This window comes from Nuphar pumila, chromosome 5 (assembly GCF_984573655.1).
Source record: "Nuphar pumila chromosome 5, dmNupPumi1.hap1.1, whole genome shotgun sequence".
Taxonomy (NCBI): domain Eukaryota; kingdom Viridiplantae; phylum Streptophyta; class Magnoliopsida; order Nymphaeales; family Nymphaeaceae; genus Nuphar; species Nuphar pumila.
The window spans coordinates 16961487-16980872 of record NC_143253.1 but is presented as its reverse complement, the minus strand read 5'-3'; the positions used below and the strand labels follow the sequence as shown (position 1 = coordinate 16980872).

Below are 19386 nucleotides of genomic sequence, written 5' to 3'. Positions count from 1 at the left end.
TGTCTCTTCTCAATAAACATCTTTTGTGTATTCTTTGTTATGCAGCAACTAATGTTTTCAATTTTAAATTGATCTCTGCTTAAATTGAAGTTGTGCTTCTGTTAGTTTGTTACTAACTGGTCAAGATATAATAAGCATGCAACTTCCTAAGTTAATGATCTGTTATTATTTTGTTATATGTGATAAAGGAGCTATTGCTGTAAATTTTCAACAATCTCTGTTACTTGTTAGATTTGGAAGCAACGACTTATTCCTGTGTTTTTAAATTTTATTATCATCACAGTACTGAAAAAGATTCACTGTACTGCTAATCTTTTCCCATTAATGATTTTCTAGGTTATGATACCTTAGGGGGTGTTTGATTCATGGACAGCCCTGGACAAGGACGCCATGTCCTGTCCATGTCCGTCTGGCGGCACTTTTTTTTCTCAAAGATGTCCATGGGTGTTCTGTTCTCCCTTGTTCCAGGGGGGATGGCGGAACTCTCCCAGACTTCAAAAAGCATCCCAAAGGGTTGCGTGGGACTTGGTGTCCTGTGCGTCTGTGTGGGTGCGTTGGCCCGATGCTATATGTGGATGGCGGACACTGCTGCTTGTGCAATCAAACATGCACTTATGTGGCTTTGATGGAATGCAGGCTATTTCTGTCTTGTGTTTGGGCTATATTTTGTGTTAAACTTCCTTCAGTTTTCATGCTTTTATCTTCTATTTTTCATTCTATTATTGGATTGGCAGTTGTTAACTTGACATTGATCGATCTTCCTGGGCTTACAAAGGTTGCTGTTGGTAAGTTTTTTGTTTCCTCATTATATGGTTCATATGGTATTCAAACTTTTATTTTTTATTATATGCTTCTTTCTCCTTGCCTACAAAACTGACCATTAACTCCTGTTTTTTAAGAGGGCCAACCTGATAGCATTGTGGCAGACATTGAAAATATGGTTCGTTCGTATATTGAGAAGGTGATTCCTTGTCATGCTTCTCTCCCTCTCCCTCTCTCTCTCTCTCTCTCTATATATATATATATATATATATATATATATATATATATATATATATATCTGTGTCTGTATCATGGTCACACCAGTTTGTTCTTGGCAATTATTCAACAAGGATTTTTTTTCTCGCTAAAATATTGGAATTTGAAAATTAAAAAATATAAAGAATAATAAAAAAATAAGACATAATAGGTTTTATAGTATTTTTCTTGCAAAAGTATAAACAAACAATTAGAGAAGTTTTAAAAATGTAAAAGATACAAAACAGAATACTTAAAATATATAAAAAAATGATTTTAAAATCTTGGGAAAATATTGGCTGACCTTGAAATATCAATAATATTGCGACATTTTCAAATTATCAGTGATATCAGTGACTATGATCCATATGCATGCGACATAGGTGGCCCTGACATGTTATTCACTGCTTTGTTCTCTTTTATATGCTCTGTTCATCTTTAATAATATTTCCCCTGGTCTTCTCTGAAAAAAAAAAGAAAAATCTCAAGGTGAGTGGTGTGTCAAAAATTCTAGAATAAGTAATATCTTGTGGTGGCTGTCTAAGATGTCACAGTCAAGTGATTAGTGAAACTCATCATAATGCTTTCTTGATGAGTTTGCTTTGTTTTTTATGTAGCTTTTAACCTATGTCACACGGACTCGGCTCCAAGGTCGCCGCACCCGCGTCGACACGCACCGACACGAGTGTGGCTCGGACTCGGTCAACCCGACCCTGGGTGTGGTCAACGCACCCAGGGTCATTTTGGTCCATTTTTTGATTTTTTTTTTTTAAATTTTCTGGGATACAGAATTTAAGGAAAAAAACCCTGAATCAGTCTTCACAACTCATCACCTGTCCCCTAATGGGCACAACTTTGATCGAGTCTTTTATATATATATATATATATATATATATATATATAAAATTTTGAAATTGCGCAGCACCTGTGTCGCACCCGCACCCATGTGACATAGCTTTTAACCAAGTCTACAATTAACATGCATAAGCTGGGCTGACCCTCTTTTATTATCAAAATCATGTTGGGTAAAGCTTATTAGTTGTTTCCTGTATGGGAAGGATGCATTATTAATCTTTGACTCTAGGCAACAGGAAAAAGTGCTTTTTTCTTCACATTCAGTTCGTCTTCTTGATGGATATATTTTTAATATCTGCAAAGACTGCATTATATATTACTGCTACTACTACTACTTTTTTCTATTTTTTTAAGGGTACTCATTATTAATTTCTGCAAACTTGGTACAGTTACACGATTGGATTTCTGCTTTCTCTCCTGAATATTGATGCATAATAGTTCAATTTTAATCTTTGTTTCAGCCAAATTGTATAATATTGGCAATTTCTCCAGCAAACCAAGATCTTGCCACCTCTGATGCCATAAAGATATCACGAGAAGTTGATCCAAAAGGTAAGTTCCTGCATTTTAACATTTACAACATTCATTAATGTATAGAATATGTTTTTAGCTATCATATTGTAATTCTTCCATTTCACATAATGTTCGATTAGATGAATAAGTTACAAATGCCTTTCCTTAAAAAAAAAGAAAAAGAATGCCTAAATCAAATGTTGTCCATTAAGTATGAATTAGAGCCATGAAGCTTTGGAAAACAGTGCAAGTGGCATAAAATTGCTATGAATGTCTAAAATCAATTGCGATTTATTGCTCTAGAGGATGACAAAAAAATGTAAAAGATAATGGGTGCAATAGTAAGGGCTTGATGGAAAAGAGAGGGGTAGTATGCCCATGATGCCCTAATAACTAGCTTACACCCTTGTGAATCAAGGGCATCCAATACCTGAGTGCCTTTCACTGAGCCACAAAATTTTCTTGATTTTATGCATGAATTTCATCCTTTAAATGCTTAAGATTGGAGTAATTTTCATATAATGCAGTACCGTGACGTCCCAAATCCATGCCTTTGTCAAACTACAACATTTGAAAGCATTAGCCCACAAGGGCTCCACACATCTGATAGGGGCGACTTGTGAATGTCACCAAGTTGACGGGACGTCACAAGTTGGAATTCCATTGCCGCAAGGTTGAAGCTGGGTGTACTCCCCAGTGGGCAAGGGGGACCTCAAGGTTTTTTACCAACCGGAGGACATCCAATGATTAGTCAGTGATTTGGGGGGGGGGGGTTCCCTTGGCCTAGGAAAAAAAAACTTAGAAACAATAAGGACAACAAAATTGAACTTGAAAGGTGCAACCATTGTCTTTAGACAGGCAGACCTTTTGATTATTAGCATTGCTAGCATGTTTTATGTGCACCTATTTGGTGAAATAATTGAAGATAATACTTGTTTGCAAGGCCAATGCTGTGGATATCATAAGTTTTTCAATAATTTCCAAGGAAAACCTTTACACTTAAACAAAAATAAAAAAGAATACAATAAATAAGAAAATTATAAGCTTTCATAACATTGTTTGCTAAAATGTAAGGGAGATGTTGAACAGTTTTAAAATATAATCATATAAAGAATACAAATCAACCTAAAAAGAAAAGAAAAGAAGTAAGAAGTTTGAACATGCTGCAATAATAGTGCCACAATTATGTTATTTTTAAATCACAAATATTTTGAAGATATTGTGATTTCTATTTTTAGTTATTTTCCATTTTGTCATCAATAATATCATGAATATTTTCATGTATCAGGTGATATATGTGACAATGCACTCGGCTCAGAAAAATATGACATTCTTATGATTAATTTAATATTCATTCTTTTGCATTCTAGATCAAGATCAAGATGGCTCAAAAACAATTATAGCTACAAGGTTAATGCCAAGGACACAATCTTGCATTATATAATTTGTAACTCAACAAGGTCATATGCTTTGCCCGGTGAAGTCTTGGGACAAGTTCTTTTCCAATTTTCTTGTGAAAAAATGGCTTAACTCTTAGGAATGAGGAAAATTCTACATTTCTCTTCTTGAATTTGGTTAGGTTGGATTAAATGTGGTCTAGGTGAAGAAGCTCATATGCATAGACTGGTGAAGGCTAGGATGAGTTCTTTTTCAATTTTCTTATTAACACTGCTTAGGCATAGAAAAAATGCAATATTTCTCTGCTTGTATTAGCGTAGGTTGGAATATATGTTGCCTTTGTAGGTTAGAAAGAAAAATATTGCTGATGGAAGGTGGAAAAATGCTGTTGCTTGACCAACATGCAAGAAGACTGAGTTTTTCTAGGTTAAATTTGGTTAATGATCATTACATGAAGTAGGTAAAGTATTAGCCCTGGTTTTTTCCTTTTTGGTGGTGATATCCAAGCAGAGTGATGGTCCCCATGGGAGTCAATCTCAAGATCTCTTTGTTATGCTACGGCTGCAGTACCTTACCTTTTCAACATGCCAAGAATTGTTGAAATTCTAGGTTAGCATGCAAAAATCTGAAAGCCTTTATAAATTTGTATGGTATGTCGAAGAGCATGAATCTAAAAGGGAGACTCTTGGATCTTAGATCTTAAACTCTTGGCATTTGACAGAGATGGATCAAGGTCTTGTGCAACACCATCCAATTACACATTCCAATCTTGCAACGCATCACATGTAGGGCTCCATGCATCAGATAGTGAAAGGGCCTTTTAAATGGAATGAACAAGCAACTCAATATAACACACACATATGTACTGAACCACCTTAACTTATGATGGTTAATGCTTGATTTAAATTGATCTAATCTACACAGCAAAAATTAACCTTTGGATCATGTTCAGCATGTTCTATTTACTATTTTCATGTGTTAAAGTTGATTATAGAATGAAGGTTTTGACCATTTTTAAACTAACCTTATATTCACAAATCTTGAGCCATTAATTTTTTTACTTTCAAAAATTGAATCTTATGGCATATTAGACATGACAAAACTTCCTAATGTAATAAATAATCCATGTTAAACACATCTGTACTGTTGGATTTACCATTTATTGACTAGATCCGCACAAACAAGAGCATGTACCAGTGTGCGTTTAGTGTGATTCAGAACCACCATAATTTCTTGTGTGTGTGTGCACTCTGTTAAAATATTATGTCTCTTTTAACTGTAAACTGAAATACCCATCAGGGGTATTTCAGTCCTTTTACTCAATAGGTGTCAGCCACCCTAATGAGCTAACATTTTTACTTTTTCTTTTTTTTATTTACTTTTGCTTTTTACACTTTTTTTTTTTTTTGACTGTTGTGAAAGGGACAGCTCCATATAGCTGTTGGAGCTGCCCCAACAGTCACAAATGTGACGGTTGGGTGCAGCTCCAACAGTCATATTGAGCTGCACCTGTGGCTTCTTTTTGCATTATAAATAGGCCTTAGTGGCCCTTGTAAACATATTCTTTTTTGTGAGTGCATATGCAATATTGTAAAGCCCCTCTTGGGAACTTATGAATTGAAGTTCATTTTGTTTCATGCTGTTGTGCATGTGTATCCGTGCCTTCGTGCACTTGTGAGTGTTCTCCTTTGTGCCTTTGTGCACTTTTTGTATTTCTTGTATTGTGGTGTTACACACAATCTCTTTTTGTAGAGATTTTCACATGGTATCAAAGCAAGGTTGTTTGGAGAAAGAAATTGGTGTGATTCTTCTCGATATCAAGTGCCTCGAAAAATGTGCCTTCAACTTTTTGGTGATTGGAGTGGAGGCTCTTCTTCATTCAATATTTTAGAAGATTACTACAACAAGAAAGATTTAAAATCTTATTGTGGTATGTATTCTTTTCCTTCTTCTTTCCTCTCTAATGGGTGAGAAAGACTCCCATTTTTCTCTTGGTTTCAAGCTAAATGGCTCAAATTATCATGTGTGGGCCGAAAATATGGAAGCTCACATCAAAGGGAAAGGGCTTTGGGGTTACATTAAAGGCTCGATTCCGGAACCGAGCCTAAAATTACTTTGGTTAAAGAAGGAGAAATCAAAATCCTTGAGGGAGATGAAAGAACTAATGCTCTTGAGGAATATAGTAGGAAACATGAGCAATGGGAAATGAAGAATTTTAAGATCTTGTCTTGGATTTTCTCTTCCGTTGAGACAAGGATTAATGCCAACATTATAAAGTTTAAAAAGGCTTCTCAAGCGTGGGAGTATCTTGAGAAGATGTATACTTCTAGGGACTTGTCCCATAAGTATTATCTTCAAAAGAGAGCGTTAACTCTTGTTCAAGGTGATATGTCTATAAGAGAGTATTTTGCGGAACTCTCTTCAATTTGGGATGAGCTTGCCATGCTTGAACCCAAGTGTAGTGGAGAAGCCATAGAGCTTCGTCATAAGCAATTAGAAGAAGACCGATTCTTCAATTTTTTGAATGGGCTAAGGCCCGAGTTTGAGCAAATAAGATCTTGTCTCCTATCCTCTTTTACCTCTCCTTCTCTTGAAGATGTCTTAACTAAATTAAGTGGAGAGGAAACCCGTATGGGCATTAGCAAGCAAAATCCTAGTGTGCTTGCAATGTCCACAAATCAAGAAGAATGTGATGGTGTTAATGCCGTTTCTAGACCCGGTAACAATTTAAGAACATATAGACCTCCTCATTTTAAGAATCAAAATCAAGGAGGAAGAAGAGATTATAGCAAAATCTCGTGTCACTTTTGCAAAGAACCGGGTCATATCAAACCGGTTTGCCCAAAATGGAAGAAACTTCTAGCAATGGCAACTACATCTCAACCATCCAAAGAGGAATCTTCAAAAGAAGCTCTATCTCTCAATCAAATTGTGGAGGCTCTTCAACCTCTTCTAAAGGGAGCTATTTCCGGTGCCGCCGTATCCACCTCTTCTCCTCCAGGTAAAACTTCTTGGCTCTTAGATTCGGGTGCATCCTTTCATATGACCCCAAACATTTCATCTCTTTCCGAGTATTCTAAAAATGTGTCACCTTCTTTTGTTTCGACCGCGGATGGTACTTCTCTAGAAATTAAGGGAATTGGAAATTTTAAAACCCAAAACTTCTTTATTCCAAAAATTAGACTTATACCAAAATTAAATTTAAACTTGCTTTCCGTTTCTCAACTCACGGACCTTGGGTGTAACATTCAATTCTCATCTAATAAATGTTTAATACAGGATCACCGGTCCGGGAGATTGATTGTGGAAGGCTCTAGGAAAGGAGACTTGTACTATGTGGACTTTCTTCAAATTCCTAAAAACACCTTTTGTAATGTGGCCCAACATAAAGACATAAATGTTTGGCACAAGAGACTTGGTCATCCCAACATTACCAAGTTATCCTATCTACATTTTGTTAAAGATCTTTGTAAAAATACTTTATCTTGTAATGATTGTATTCTTGGAAAAATGAGAAGTATACCTTTTGAACCAAGAACTATGTTTAGTACTAAACCTTTTGAAATTATTCACTCGGATGTTTGGGGACCGTCACCTGTCATATCCAAAGGTGGTTTTGCTTACTATGTGATTTTTGTAGATGATTTCTCACGATATTGTTGGATACATTTTCTCAAACATAAGCATGAAGTTTTTTCATGTTTTAAAACATATCATATGATGATTAAAAATCAATTTAATAGTAATTTAAAGATATTTAGGACCGATTCCGGAGGTGAATATCTCTCTAATGAGTTTAAAAAATATCTTGAGGATTGTGGCATTGTCCATCAAAGATCGTGTCCTAAGACCCCACAACAAAATGGTTTGGCCGAAAGAAAGCATAGGCATATCATTGAAACCACTAGAACCCTTCTCATTTCCCAAAATATTCCTAAAAATTTTTGGGCCGAAGCGGCTCTTGCTTCCGTCTATCTTATCAACCGACTTCCATCCAAAAATTTAGATAAAATTTCTCCCTTTGAGATTCTATATGAAAAAGAACCTGATTATAATAGGTTGAGAGTTTTTGGTTGTAAGTGCTTTGTTCTTACCGATAAAAATGATAAACTCTCACCAAAAGCCATTCCTTGTGCTTTCCTTGGCTATTCGGAAACTCAAAAAGGATTTCGATGCTATGACTCTAAGAATGATAAATTATATGTTTCAAGGAATGTAACTTTTTTGGAAAATGATAGTGGTTTTGAAAAAAATGAATCTCATTTAGAAAATGCCGATTACTCCTTTCTTTTTGACCTTTTATCTAAGGATGATGATATCTCTAGTGATGATGAATCAACATATAATAGTGAAAATGAAATGGTTGTGATCAACAATAACTCTAACCCTTCTACCCCTCAGGAAGAAAATGTATCTAGAGAACCCATCACTTATTCGCATAAAGATAGAAGCACCTTTAGGAGTGCTATTGAACTATATAGTGAACCTAGTGAGACTATTTCCACTCATGATTCTCATCCTAGGAGAACTGAAAGAACTAGAAGGACTCCCTCTAGATTCGTATCTTTTGATTCTTTCTCTCCTAAATATCGAGCTTGTTTGAGTGCCATTCACTCTTATTTTGAACCAAAAATTTTTGGAGAAGCCAAACAATGTACTGAATGGAGAGAAGCCATGGAGAGTGAACTCAAAGCTCTTAAGAAAGCTAACACTTGGGAATTTCAATCTCTTCCCAATGGCAAGAAAACTATAGGATGTCGATGGGTGTTCAAGGTCAAGACTAAGAGTGATGGTTCTCTTGAAAGGTATAAGGCTCGTCTTGTAGCTAAAGGGTACAGTCAAGAATATGGGATTGACTATGAAGAGACATTTGCTCCAGTAGCTCGTATGGTTACTGTCAGATGTCTTATCACCATTGCTTCAATTCGAAAATGGAATATTTACCAAATGGATGTCAAAAATGCCTTTTTAAATGGAGATCTTAATGAAGAAGTTTACATGGATGCTCCACCTGGTATGAAAATCCCTAAAAATAAAGTTCTTCGTCTTCGTAAAGCTCTTTATGGACTGAAACAAGCACCCAAGGCTTGACACGATAGGTTTAACAATGTAATGAATGAAAATGGTTTCACTTCATGCTATACTGACACTACATTGTTTGTTAAGAAATCTGATGCAGGGATTGTTATATTATTGTTATATGTTGATGATATGTTAATAACAGGTGATGATATCAAAGGAATCAAGAGCATTAAATCTATTTTGACTTCAAAATTTGAAATGTCAGACTTAGGATTTCTGACATATTTTTTGGGAATTGAGGTTGCCAATTCTCAGAGAGGCTATTTTTTGTCTCAAACTAAACTTGCTTGTGAGATTCTTGATAGATCAGGAATCACAGATGACAAGGTCTGCGAAACTCCTGAAATAGTAGGTTCGAAGATGAAGATTGATGATGGGATTCTCTTAAAAGATCCCACACCTTACCGGCAACTGGTTGGATCCCTAACGTATCTCAGCATTACCAGGCCTGATATTTCTCATGCAGTACATGTTGCTAGTCAATTTCAACATGCACCTACTACAGTCCATATGAGCGCCATCCTTCGCATCATCAGATACATAAAGGGTACAGTAAACAAGGGAGTATTTTTATCTTCTACGTCTGAATTAAGTTTAATTGCTTATACTGACTCTGATTGGGGAGGTGACACAAATAACCGTCACTCCACCACTGGTTTCTGTATTTTTTTAGGTGAATCATTAATCTCTTGGAGATGCAAGAAGCAGCAAAAAGTATCGCTTTCATCCACCGAAGCTGAGTATAGAGCCATGGCATCTACTACCATGGAGATTGTTTGGATTCGCAACTTGTTGGAAGATATGAATATTCAAGTTCAAGGGCCCACAAAATTATGTTGTGATAATAAAAGTGCAATCTACATTGCCAAAAATCACACATTTCATGAGCGTACGAAGCATATCGAGATGGACTGCCATTATGTTCGTGAAGAATATTTAAGAAAAACCATTGACCTTCCTTATGTTACATCAGAATATCAATTGGCAGACTTCTTCACTAAGGCGCTGTGTTCTCCAAGATTTAACTTCCTTCTTGGCAAACTTTCGGTCGTGACACCCTAAGTTCGAGGGGGAGTGTTAAAATATTATGTCTCTTTTAACTGTAAACTGAAATACCCATCAGGGGTATTTCAGTCCTTTTACTCAATAGGTGTCAGCCACCCTAATGAGCTAACAATTTTACTTTTTCTTTTTTTTATTTACTTTTGCTTTTTACACTTTTTTTTCTTTTTGACTGTTGTGAAAGGGACAGCTCCATATAGCTGTTGGAGCTGCCCCCAACAGTCACAAATGTGACCGTTGGGTGCAGCTCCAACAGTCATATTGAGCTGCACCTGTGGCTTCTTTTTGCATTATAAATAGGCCTTAGTGGCCCTTGTAAACATATTCTTTTTTGTGAGTGCATATGCAATATTGTAAAGCCCCTCTTGGGAACTTATGAATTGAAGTTCATTTTGTTTCATGCTGTTGTGCATGTGTATCCGTGCCTTCGTGCACTTGTGAGTGTTCTCCTTTGTGCCTTTGTGCACTTTTTGTATTTCTTGTATTGTGGTGTTACACATAATCTCTTTTTGTAGAGATTTTCACACACTCAATCCAAATAAAGTTCTAAGCATCTCTAAACATGTTCTAAAGAAGCTTAAACACAAATATCATAAAATAATCACAAGCTGGAAGAGAAAGTATAAACTCGATTCAAACTTACATTATTACTAAAGGGTCTCCAACATGTGACTGATAGCAAAAGATCCTCAGGTATACCATCTTGGTGCACTGAACTCATCTCCTAATCATATGATAATTGTTGGAGCTTGAACTCAGAACTGCCATAAGTCACTCGTCTAGATTGCTACATTCATGATTGAAAATTATGTTGCATGTGTGCATGCTTTATATATTTTGCATGATTAATATTCATTTTGTTAATTTTTCTTGAGGAAAACTATGGCATCTGGTTAATTTACTTTACATATTTAGTTGTTTTTGCTCTTATATGTATATGTATGTGTGTGCGTGCATTTGCTTTTGCCATGTACATAATATGATCCAAACTTATATGCCTTATGAAACCATTATTTGGGTTACCATATTGCTACTCTTAATAATGAAAAGAGGTTAGGGTCCAAAATCTGTAGAATACAGCTTTGTCTATGCCATGGGGATTCCCTAAAACGGTATGCTGTGTAGAACAAGAATTATGGATTGGGCTACATTCTCATTAGATCGTTGAAAACCTTGTTAAGAAAAAAAAAAGACTGAGCTTCAGTTGTACGTTTGTGTAGCAAGAGTCTTTGAGATGATGGAGAATCTAGCTCAGAGAATAGTGGGAATCTACTAACCTAGGTCTTTAGATTATAGTAAATAGTGTAGTGCCATATCCATGCTCTCACTAGGCATGCCCTTGTGCCAGTTTAGAGCACATTTGAATCTCTTCAAGACAATAAAATCTTTTGACTCTCACAGTGAATATGTTTACATGTTAATAAATATGATTCTCTTATGGTTAAACATGGATTGCATTCAATTATTGTTTGTTTGAGTAGGACAAAAGTTTAATTTATGATGCTCATGTTTCTTAGTTTTCACTTCTTTTCTTAATAATTTCAGGGGAAAGAACGTTAGGGGTACTGACAAAAATTGATCTTATGGACAAGGGTACTGATGCAGTTGATGTAAGTGTACTTTGTTAATTTATAAAACAACAGCCAACTTTACTTGTATGAAATGATCCTGATATGGATTTTTCAGTAAATCTTTTGTTAAGAAAAGCATAAAGGTTTTTTGATTTGATGCCCCTTATGTTATAACTTCTTTTTTGCTTTCTGTTCATGGTATGTCAATTTGGTGTTTTGCTGAATGCTGCATCAATAAGTTCATCTAAATATATCTTTTAATGTTGACAAATTGCTAGCATCACAAAAATACAAAGCTTATGCTGATAATACTTTTTTATCCTTTTCAAGGGATCATTTATAATTGCTACCTGTGACTTCATGTCACTTGCTGAATAACATTCTACTTTTAAAAAAAGAAAGCATTTATAATTATAGGCGTTATTAATGGAACCACACTCATAAAGATATTGACTTTAGCAACAACTTGCCTTTCAGGCTTCAGCAGGGAGGATATTATGAGTGTGAGATATTTGATTTTTTTTTTGAGAAAAAATGTTATGTATTATATTATGTAACAAATATTGTTAATATTTTAAATAATTTATTGTGATAAATTCACATTTCACAAGGCATTAAAAATTCAATAAAATTGTGGTAAATTTCAAATCTTGCTTTTATCACAATTTTAATTGTTTTTATGTCTCTTATGTTACTTTATTCATATCTATTTTTAGTTTATACAAATTTTTTCTTGTTAATCAAATGTTCCAAGATTTTCCCCAAAAACAGAATATTTCAATTTGTCAGAAGATTTTTCCTTGCCAAGAAAATTCTGATGCTGAGGTATACGACTGTGGTGTTATATTTGTTGTGGTAACAGAAAAGATTATTCATATGTGGGATGTGCGGTAAATCCTTAAAAAGATAGAAAACTTAGCAAAGAATCTGCCTCCCTTGGGTTGTTGTAAAGCATTCTCTTGTTGGCCGTTTAAGGCTCCATACACGTAATGCAATCACTTGAATGGTATGCTGGTTTTCTATTGAAATGCTTCTACTATGCAGGGAATGCGGTAACATATGATTTACAGGTTTATATCTTCAAAATTTTTTGTATAAAGGAAACCCAAAGGACATTGTATGATTTTTTTGATTTTGTCCTGTAGTGCACTTTGGAAGAAGTTTTGGAGAAAAGATTCATTTTCATGGTTCACATCATTTTTATGTTATTTTCTAGATATTGGAAGGAAAATCATATAGGCTGCAGTTTCCATGGATTGGTGTTGTTAATCGGTCTCAAGCTGACATTAACAAAAATGTTGACATGATTGCTGCTCGGCGTAGAGAGCGTGAATACTTTGCAAGTACTCCAGAATACAAGCATTTAGCTCAAAGAATGGGTTCTGAGCATTTGGCAAAGATGCTTTCAAAGGTATCTTAGTTACTTCTTAGGACTTTACTATTTAAAATGGATTTCATGAAGGATAACAGGATGTCATTTGTAAAGCTATCTTTTTGTGGCTCTAAAAAATGATATAAATTTAACTATAATTCTGATGATTTTGCAGCACTTAGAGACTGTAATCAAGTCACGCATCCCTGGTATTCAATCTCTGATTAACAAGAGCATTGTTGAACTTGAAGCAGAACTGGCTCGTCTTGGAAAGCCGGTTGCTACAGATGCTGGTGTAAGATTTTTTTCTAAAATCTTTTATTTCCTTATTTTTGATATGTAGCTGTTTAGTTTACTTTTGTCCTTTCTCTTATTTTGAAACTGTAGCATGGAAACATTTAATAATTTTGTAGCTGGCTGTTTTTATTATCGGAAATTATGCTGGATATGTCCTTGTGTGCGTCTGCATACTTGCATTTGGTATGTGCTATGTTATGTCAACGTGGATCACTTAAAATTTCCAAGTTGAGCATTTTTAATGTCTGATCACCATGCCCATGGAAATGGAACAAAGCTTCAAATGTTCATTACCCTTTCTGGTTAAGAGTCAACGAGTTCTTTATGGATGGACTATTTAAGATTTGAGTATTGAAGGACTTTGCATCTCAGCTTCGGTCCTTTCCCTTTTGAAGAATATAGGCAGTCATTCTGATGATTTCTTGCATTTTCAACAAAGTATTAATTCTCTCCGGTGGCTAAAAAGAGCTTATTCTATGGAAAGTTATTGCTTTTATTTGTGATAGAACTTGCGGAAGGAGGGTGAACCCTAATCGAAGAGCGTACATAGTAACACAGGAAATCACCAAGGACACTGGCTTTGAATCGCAGCCTCTGGCCTTTAACTGCAAGATTTCTATTTCCAGAAATGTTAACTTTATGTTTTTTTCATTATACATAGAACCGGCCCTTCTTATAATCCTGAAGACGGGCTGGATTGGGGTTTGCCCGAAGGAGAAATGCTCCTTCGACTCAAGGGTTGCAACCTTTAGATTTATGGTTAATTCTGGGAGGCATGTAACCATTGGAGGTGTCCCTTCCTAATGGTTACCTTATGGCCACAACCTTACATTTCCCACTTGGCCATAAGGGACAACTATACCATCAAACTTACTCTCACTTTTGGGTTTTATTTTGGTACACTTTGTATTTTAGTCATGCATTCGGTAGATTTTTTATGCATACCTTATAAGGCTTTTATTATCCATATGCTAGTCACACATTTTGAGAATTTTTATACGTTCTTTGTAAGACTTTTTTTATTCATACATAATTGAGTCTTCTCCGACTCACATGTCTTAAAGGTCATTTACTTTTAGTCTTACTCTTAAAGGTCATTTACTTTTAGTCTTACTCAATCACCTTCCATATTACATGGAGGTAAATAATCCACTTGCTATCGTGCACCAAACATATGATTACTTTTCTAATTATGGGACATAACTCACATGTCATGGAATTATGATATTTGTTATTATTACTAATAATCATCAATATAGCTTTCATGGACATGTGGAATTTTATACCCATCCCAGACTTGTCATACTATGCATAAAACAATTTTTTTATAATATCTTGAGAATAACTATCTTCAAGATTTATGAGTTTTCATGTTAACATGCATATTAAGGATTGAGACTTGTTCACATATACTCTATGTCACAGGGATTCGGCTAGGAGGGTGCCGCACCCGCGTCAACGCGACTCGACGCGGGTGCGGGTGCGGCACCGGGTGCGGTCAACCCGATCCTGGGTGCGTTGACCGCACCCAGGATCATTAAGGTCCATTTTTAAAAAAAAAAAATTTGCCCAAATGGGCTTCGAATTTTTTTTAAAAAAAAATTATGCAGCTGACAGGATCATTAAGGTCCATTAATACTATTTTGCAGCTATGAAAAAAAAACTCCTATTTCCCCGACCTCCTTTATATATATATATATATATATTACATTTTTGCCCCTGCCGCACCCCCGCACCTGTGTTTTTTGGAAGTGCCGAATCCCCGCACCCGCACCCGCACCCGCACCCGCACCCATGTGACATAGCATATACTATGAATTTTTCATTACATCATGAGGTCTTTTTGCTAGCATTTTACCATCGTGATCTAAGTCATGTTTATCTCACATAGATATATAAATTTTTTAATCATTCTTTTATCACAACCCTTAGTGCAAATAATGCATCAAGCATTTTAATAGAGCAAACAATCATATACTCTTCTCTAAAGTACCACCATGGTGAATTTTCAACATGTTTTGCTCATACATCACATATTACCAATGTTGTCTTATCTAGTATAAGTTTATGTGTAAATTGGTCAAGTGGGGTCTCTTATGACTCTTCCATGACCTCCAAACATCTTGTGCCAACATTACACATAGTTTGTACTAAGTCAGTATAACATACCCTGACTTACAAGATAATAATTATATGCACATTAGTAGGAAACATTCATCACTTGCGTGATGTAATGAAATAAGCGGAAATAAACACAATGTCCTATAATGGACATTCACAAGCAAAATGCAAAGAACAAGTCCACAGTGAACAAACACAAGGCCAACAATGGCTTGCAAAAAGAAAAAATCTTATAAAGCAAGAAATGGGCTCATAAAAGCCACACATTACAAATGGGTTTACCCCTTTATTTATAAGCAAAAGAGTGAGAGAGAGTGGGCATTGGGAGGCCCAACAAGGAGTCGTTGGGCTCCCCAACGGTCACATTTGTGTCCGTTGGGGGTCCAACGACTCTTAGTTGGGACCCCAATGCATTATGCATTTACCAAAAAAAAAAGAAAAAGAAAAAGAAAAAGAAAAAGGCTAAAATGCCCTATTGGAAAAAATTACAGAAATACCCCTTATCGGGTATGATGGGATATCAATTAGTATATATATATACATATATATATACATGTATTTTAACACCCTCACTCAAGTTTTACGGGGACATGACCGAAAGCTTGTTGAGAAGAAACATAAAACGAGGAGCAGCAAGAGCTTTGGTGAAGAAATCTGCCAACTAGTACTCGTATGTAACGTACGGCAATGCTATGGTCCCTTTGAGATATTCATTACGAACATAGTGACAGTCTTTCTCAATGTGTTTATTACGCTCATGGAAAGTGTGGTTGCTTGCGATATAAATTGCGCTTTGATTGTCACAACATATCTTCGAAGGTATAGAGATGATTATGCCCATATCACTGAGGAGACTTCTGAGCCACACAAGCTCCATGGTTGTAGCGATCATTGCACGATATTCAACTTCCATTGAGGACAATGATACTTTGTGCTGCTTTTTGCATCTCCAAAAAATTATAGTCACCTAAGAATACACAGAAACCGGTAGTTGAGACTCTATCATTGGGATTTCCTCCCCAATCAGCATCAGTATAAACAATTAAATCAAGTGATGAAGAAGAGAAAAGAAAAACTCCCTTAGTTATAGTAGTTTTAATGTATCTGATGATTCTTAAGACTGCACTCATGTGTACGGTTGTAGGTGCATGTTGAAACTGACTGACTGAGTGAACTGTATGAGCTATGTTTGGCCGAGTGATGGATAAGTATGTCAAAGACCCAACAAGTTGGCGATAGGGAGTGGGATCTTCAAGAAGAGTTCCATCTTCCAACCTTAACTTTGCATTGATAACTTCAGGGGTTTCCGTCTTCTTGTCATCTGAGATGCCAGACTTTAAACAAATGTCAGCTGCAAGTTTTATTTGAGAGAGAATGTACTCCCATGGAGAATACGCTACTTCAATCCCTAAAAAATATCTTAAGAAACCAAGATCAGACATGTCAAAATTTTCTTTCAGAACTTTCTTAATATCATTAATTCCCTGCTCATCACTTCCAGTGCTGATCATATCATCAACATAAAGCAAGAGAATAACCACTGAAGACCCTGCACTTTTTATAAACAAAGCAGTGTCAGTATAACAAGTGCGAAAATTCAAACTTGTCATTACGTTACTAAATTTATCATGCTAAGCCTTTGGAGCTTGTTTTAATCCATATAAGGCTTTGTTAAGTTTAAGAATTTTATCATTACCAATACACACTTCTGGCAGAGGGTCTATGTAAACTTCTTCATTTAGTTCTCCATTTAAGAATGCATTCTTAACATCTAATTGATAGTTATGTCATTTTTTATTAGAAGCAACAACAATAAGTGTCCTAACACTGGTCATCCTAGCTACGGGAGTGAAAGTTTTCTCATAGTCAATACCGTATTCTTGAGCGTATTCTTTTGCTACTAGTCGAACTTTGTAGCGTTCTAATGACCCATCGCTCTTAGTTTTGACTTTATAGACCCATCTACATCCAATTGATTTCTTTCCAGTGGGCAATGGGGTTATTTTCCAAGTAGAGAATATTTTTGGCTTCATTATAGTGAGATGGTTCATGGAATGAGTGTAACAAAATTAGGCATGACCTATATTTTGGTGTTAGAGACTCATAGGAGACAAACCTATTAGGAGGATTTGAGACTCGACCAAATATTCTCAAAGAGGTTTCTTCTATGTTGACCCTTGGGAGTATTTTTCTAAAGCGTTTATGGGAACTTGTTGACCACGCCGTCAAACATAGGTTTGAATTGGTCTACTATCAATGACATCATTTTCGTTTTTCAACATTGTCGAGAGGAATGCCTTCTTGGTCATTCAACAAATTATCATTAGACATCACCTCTTCTTGAAGAAGAAGATCAAACAAGAAAACATATTCACTTTCTTCAATATCTTTAGTTTTCTCAAACCCATTTTCATTTTCTAAAAAAGTTAAATCTTTAGAAACATACAATTTATTGCTTTTGGGATCAAAACATCTAAATCTTTTTTTATTTTCTCCATATCCTAAGAATATGCACTCAATAACTTTTGGAGATAATTTGTCTCTTTTATGTAAAAGAACAAAACATTTGCACCCAAAAATTCTTAATCTATTAAAATTCTTAATCTATTAAAATTAGGTTAGCCACTTGGAATATAGGGTCTTTAACTGGTAAGTTGGTAGAGTTAGTAGATGTTATGTGTAGGAGAAATATTGATATTTTATGTCTTCAAGAGACCAAATGGGTAGGTGAGAAAGCTAAAGTGATAGAACCTTGGGGATATAAGATTTGGTATACAGGAATAAATAGGAATAGGAATGGAGTAGGGATTGTTATGAGTCGTCAGTTTATAGATAATGTAGTTGAGGTCCGTAGGAAGGGTGATAGAATTTTACTTATTAAATTAGTATTAGGTACGGATATTATTAATATTATTAGTGTTTATGCACCTCAAGTAGGTTTAGATGATTCCATTAAGCATCAATTTTGGGAAGATTTAGATGGAGTAGTACAAGAGACATCTTATGGAGAAAAGCTTTTCATCGGCGGTGACCTTAATGGACATGTAGGCATTAGTAGGGATGGATTTGAGAATATCCATGGAGGCTATGGTATAGGAGAAAGAAATGAAAGTGGAGAAAGGATTTTAGATTTTTGTTTGTCCTATGATATGATCTTAGCAAACACTTGGTTTAGGAAGAGGGAGTCTCACCTAGTAACATTTAAAAGTGGGGTTAATACGAGTCAGATAGATTTTTTCCTACTTAGAAAGAGAGATAGGGGTTGTTGCATCGATTGTAAGGTTATACCAGGAGAAAGTGTAGCTACACAACATAGAGTCTTAATTTTAGATCTTAGAATTAGACAATGCCGCAAAAGGGATAGACATAGGATAGATCCTAGAATTAAGTGGTGGGCACTGAAAGGAGCTAAACAAGGAATGTTTGTAGAGCAGGTAGTTAAGGAAGTTGATTGGTGTCTCGAGGAGGATTCAGAATCAATGTGGAATAAGATAGCGGGTGGTATGAGAAAAGTAGCTAAGGAGGTATTGGGTGAGTCTAAAGGCGGTGCACCACTAGGTAAGGATACATTATGGTGGAACGAGGATGTCAAATTAGCTATTAAGGTTAAAAGAGAGTGTTATAGAAATCTAAGTAAGAGTCGTGATAATGAGAATTTGGAGAAGTATATGATAGCAAAGAAGGAAGCTAAAAAAGTTGTTCGAAACACGAGGGCTAAGGTATATAAGGAGGTTTATGACAAGTTGGATACCAAAGAAGGCGAGAAGGATATTTATAGGCTTGCAAAGATGAGAGATAGGAAATCGAAGGATTTGGGTATGGTTAGATGTATCAAAGATGAAACGCAAAGGGTTTTAGTCAAAGATGAGGAGATTAAGGAGAGATGGAAAGATTATTTTGATAAGCTATTTAATGATAGTCATGCTCAAGATCTTGGAGACTTCTCCATTCCTTTTCATGAGATAAATCGTGACTTCATGCGCAAGATTCTAAAAAAAGAAATTGCAGAGGCTTTGAAGAAAATGAAGTCAAGAAGGGCAGTTGGCCCAGATGGTATACCTATCGAGGCTTGGAAATGCTTGGGAGAGAAAGGTTTAG

The 19386-nt window shown here is 35.7% G+C and overlaps 1 protein-coding gene across 3 annotated transcripts in view; it reads left to right on the top strand.

Moving 5' to 3' along the window:
• The window catches only part of LOC149836950 (dynamin-related protein 5A-like), a 56578-nt gene that overhangs the window by 5536 nt on the left and 31656 nt on the right, over window positions 1-19386 (top strand). For all 3 annotated transcript variants that reach the window (XM_090005689.1, XM_090005690.1, XM_090005691.1), the window contains 6 exons: window positions 735-785; window positions 900-961; window positions 2334-2424; window positions 11473-11537; window positions 12715-12909; window positions 13046-13165. In XM_090005689.1, the coding sequence (XP_089861815.1) occupies window positions 735-785; window positions 900-961; window positions 2334-2424; window positions 11473-11537; window positions 12715-12909; window positions 13046-13165 (584 nt within the window). The remainder of the gene's footprint in view (window positions 1-734; window positions 786-899; window positions 962-2333; window positions 2425-11472; window positions 11538-12714; window positions 12910-13045; window positions 13166-19386) is intronic.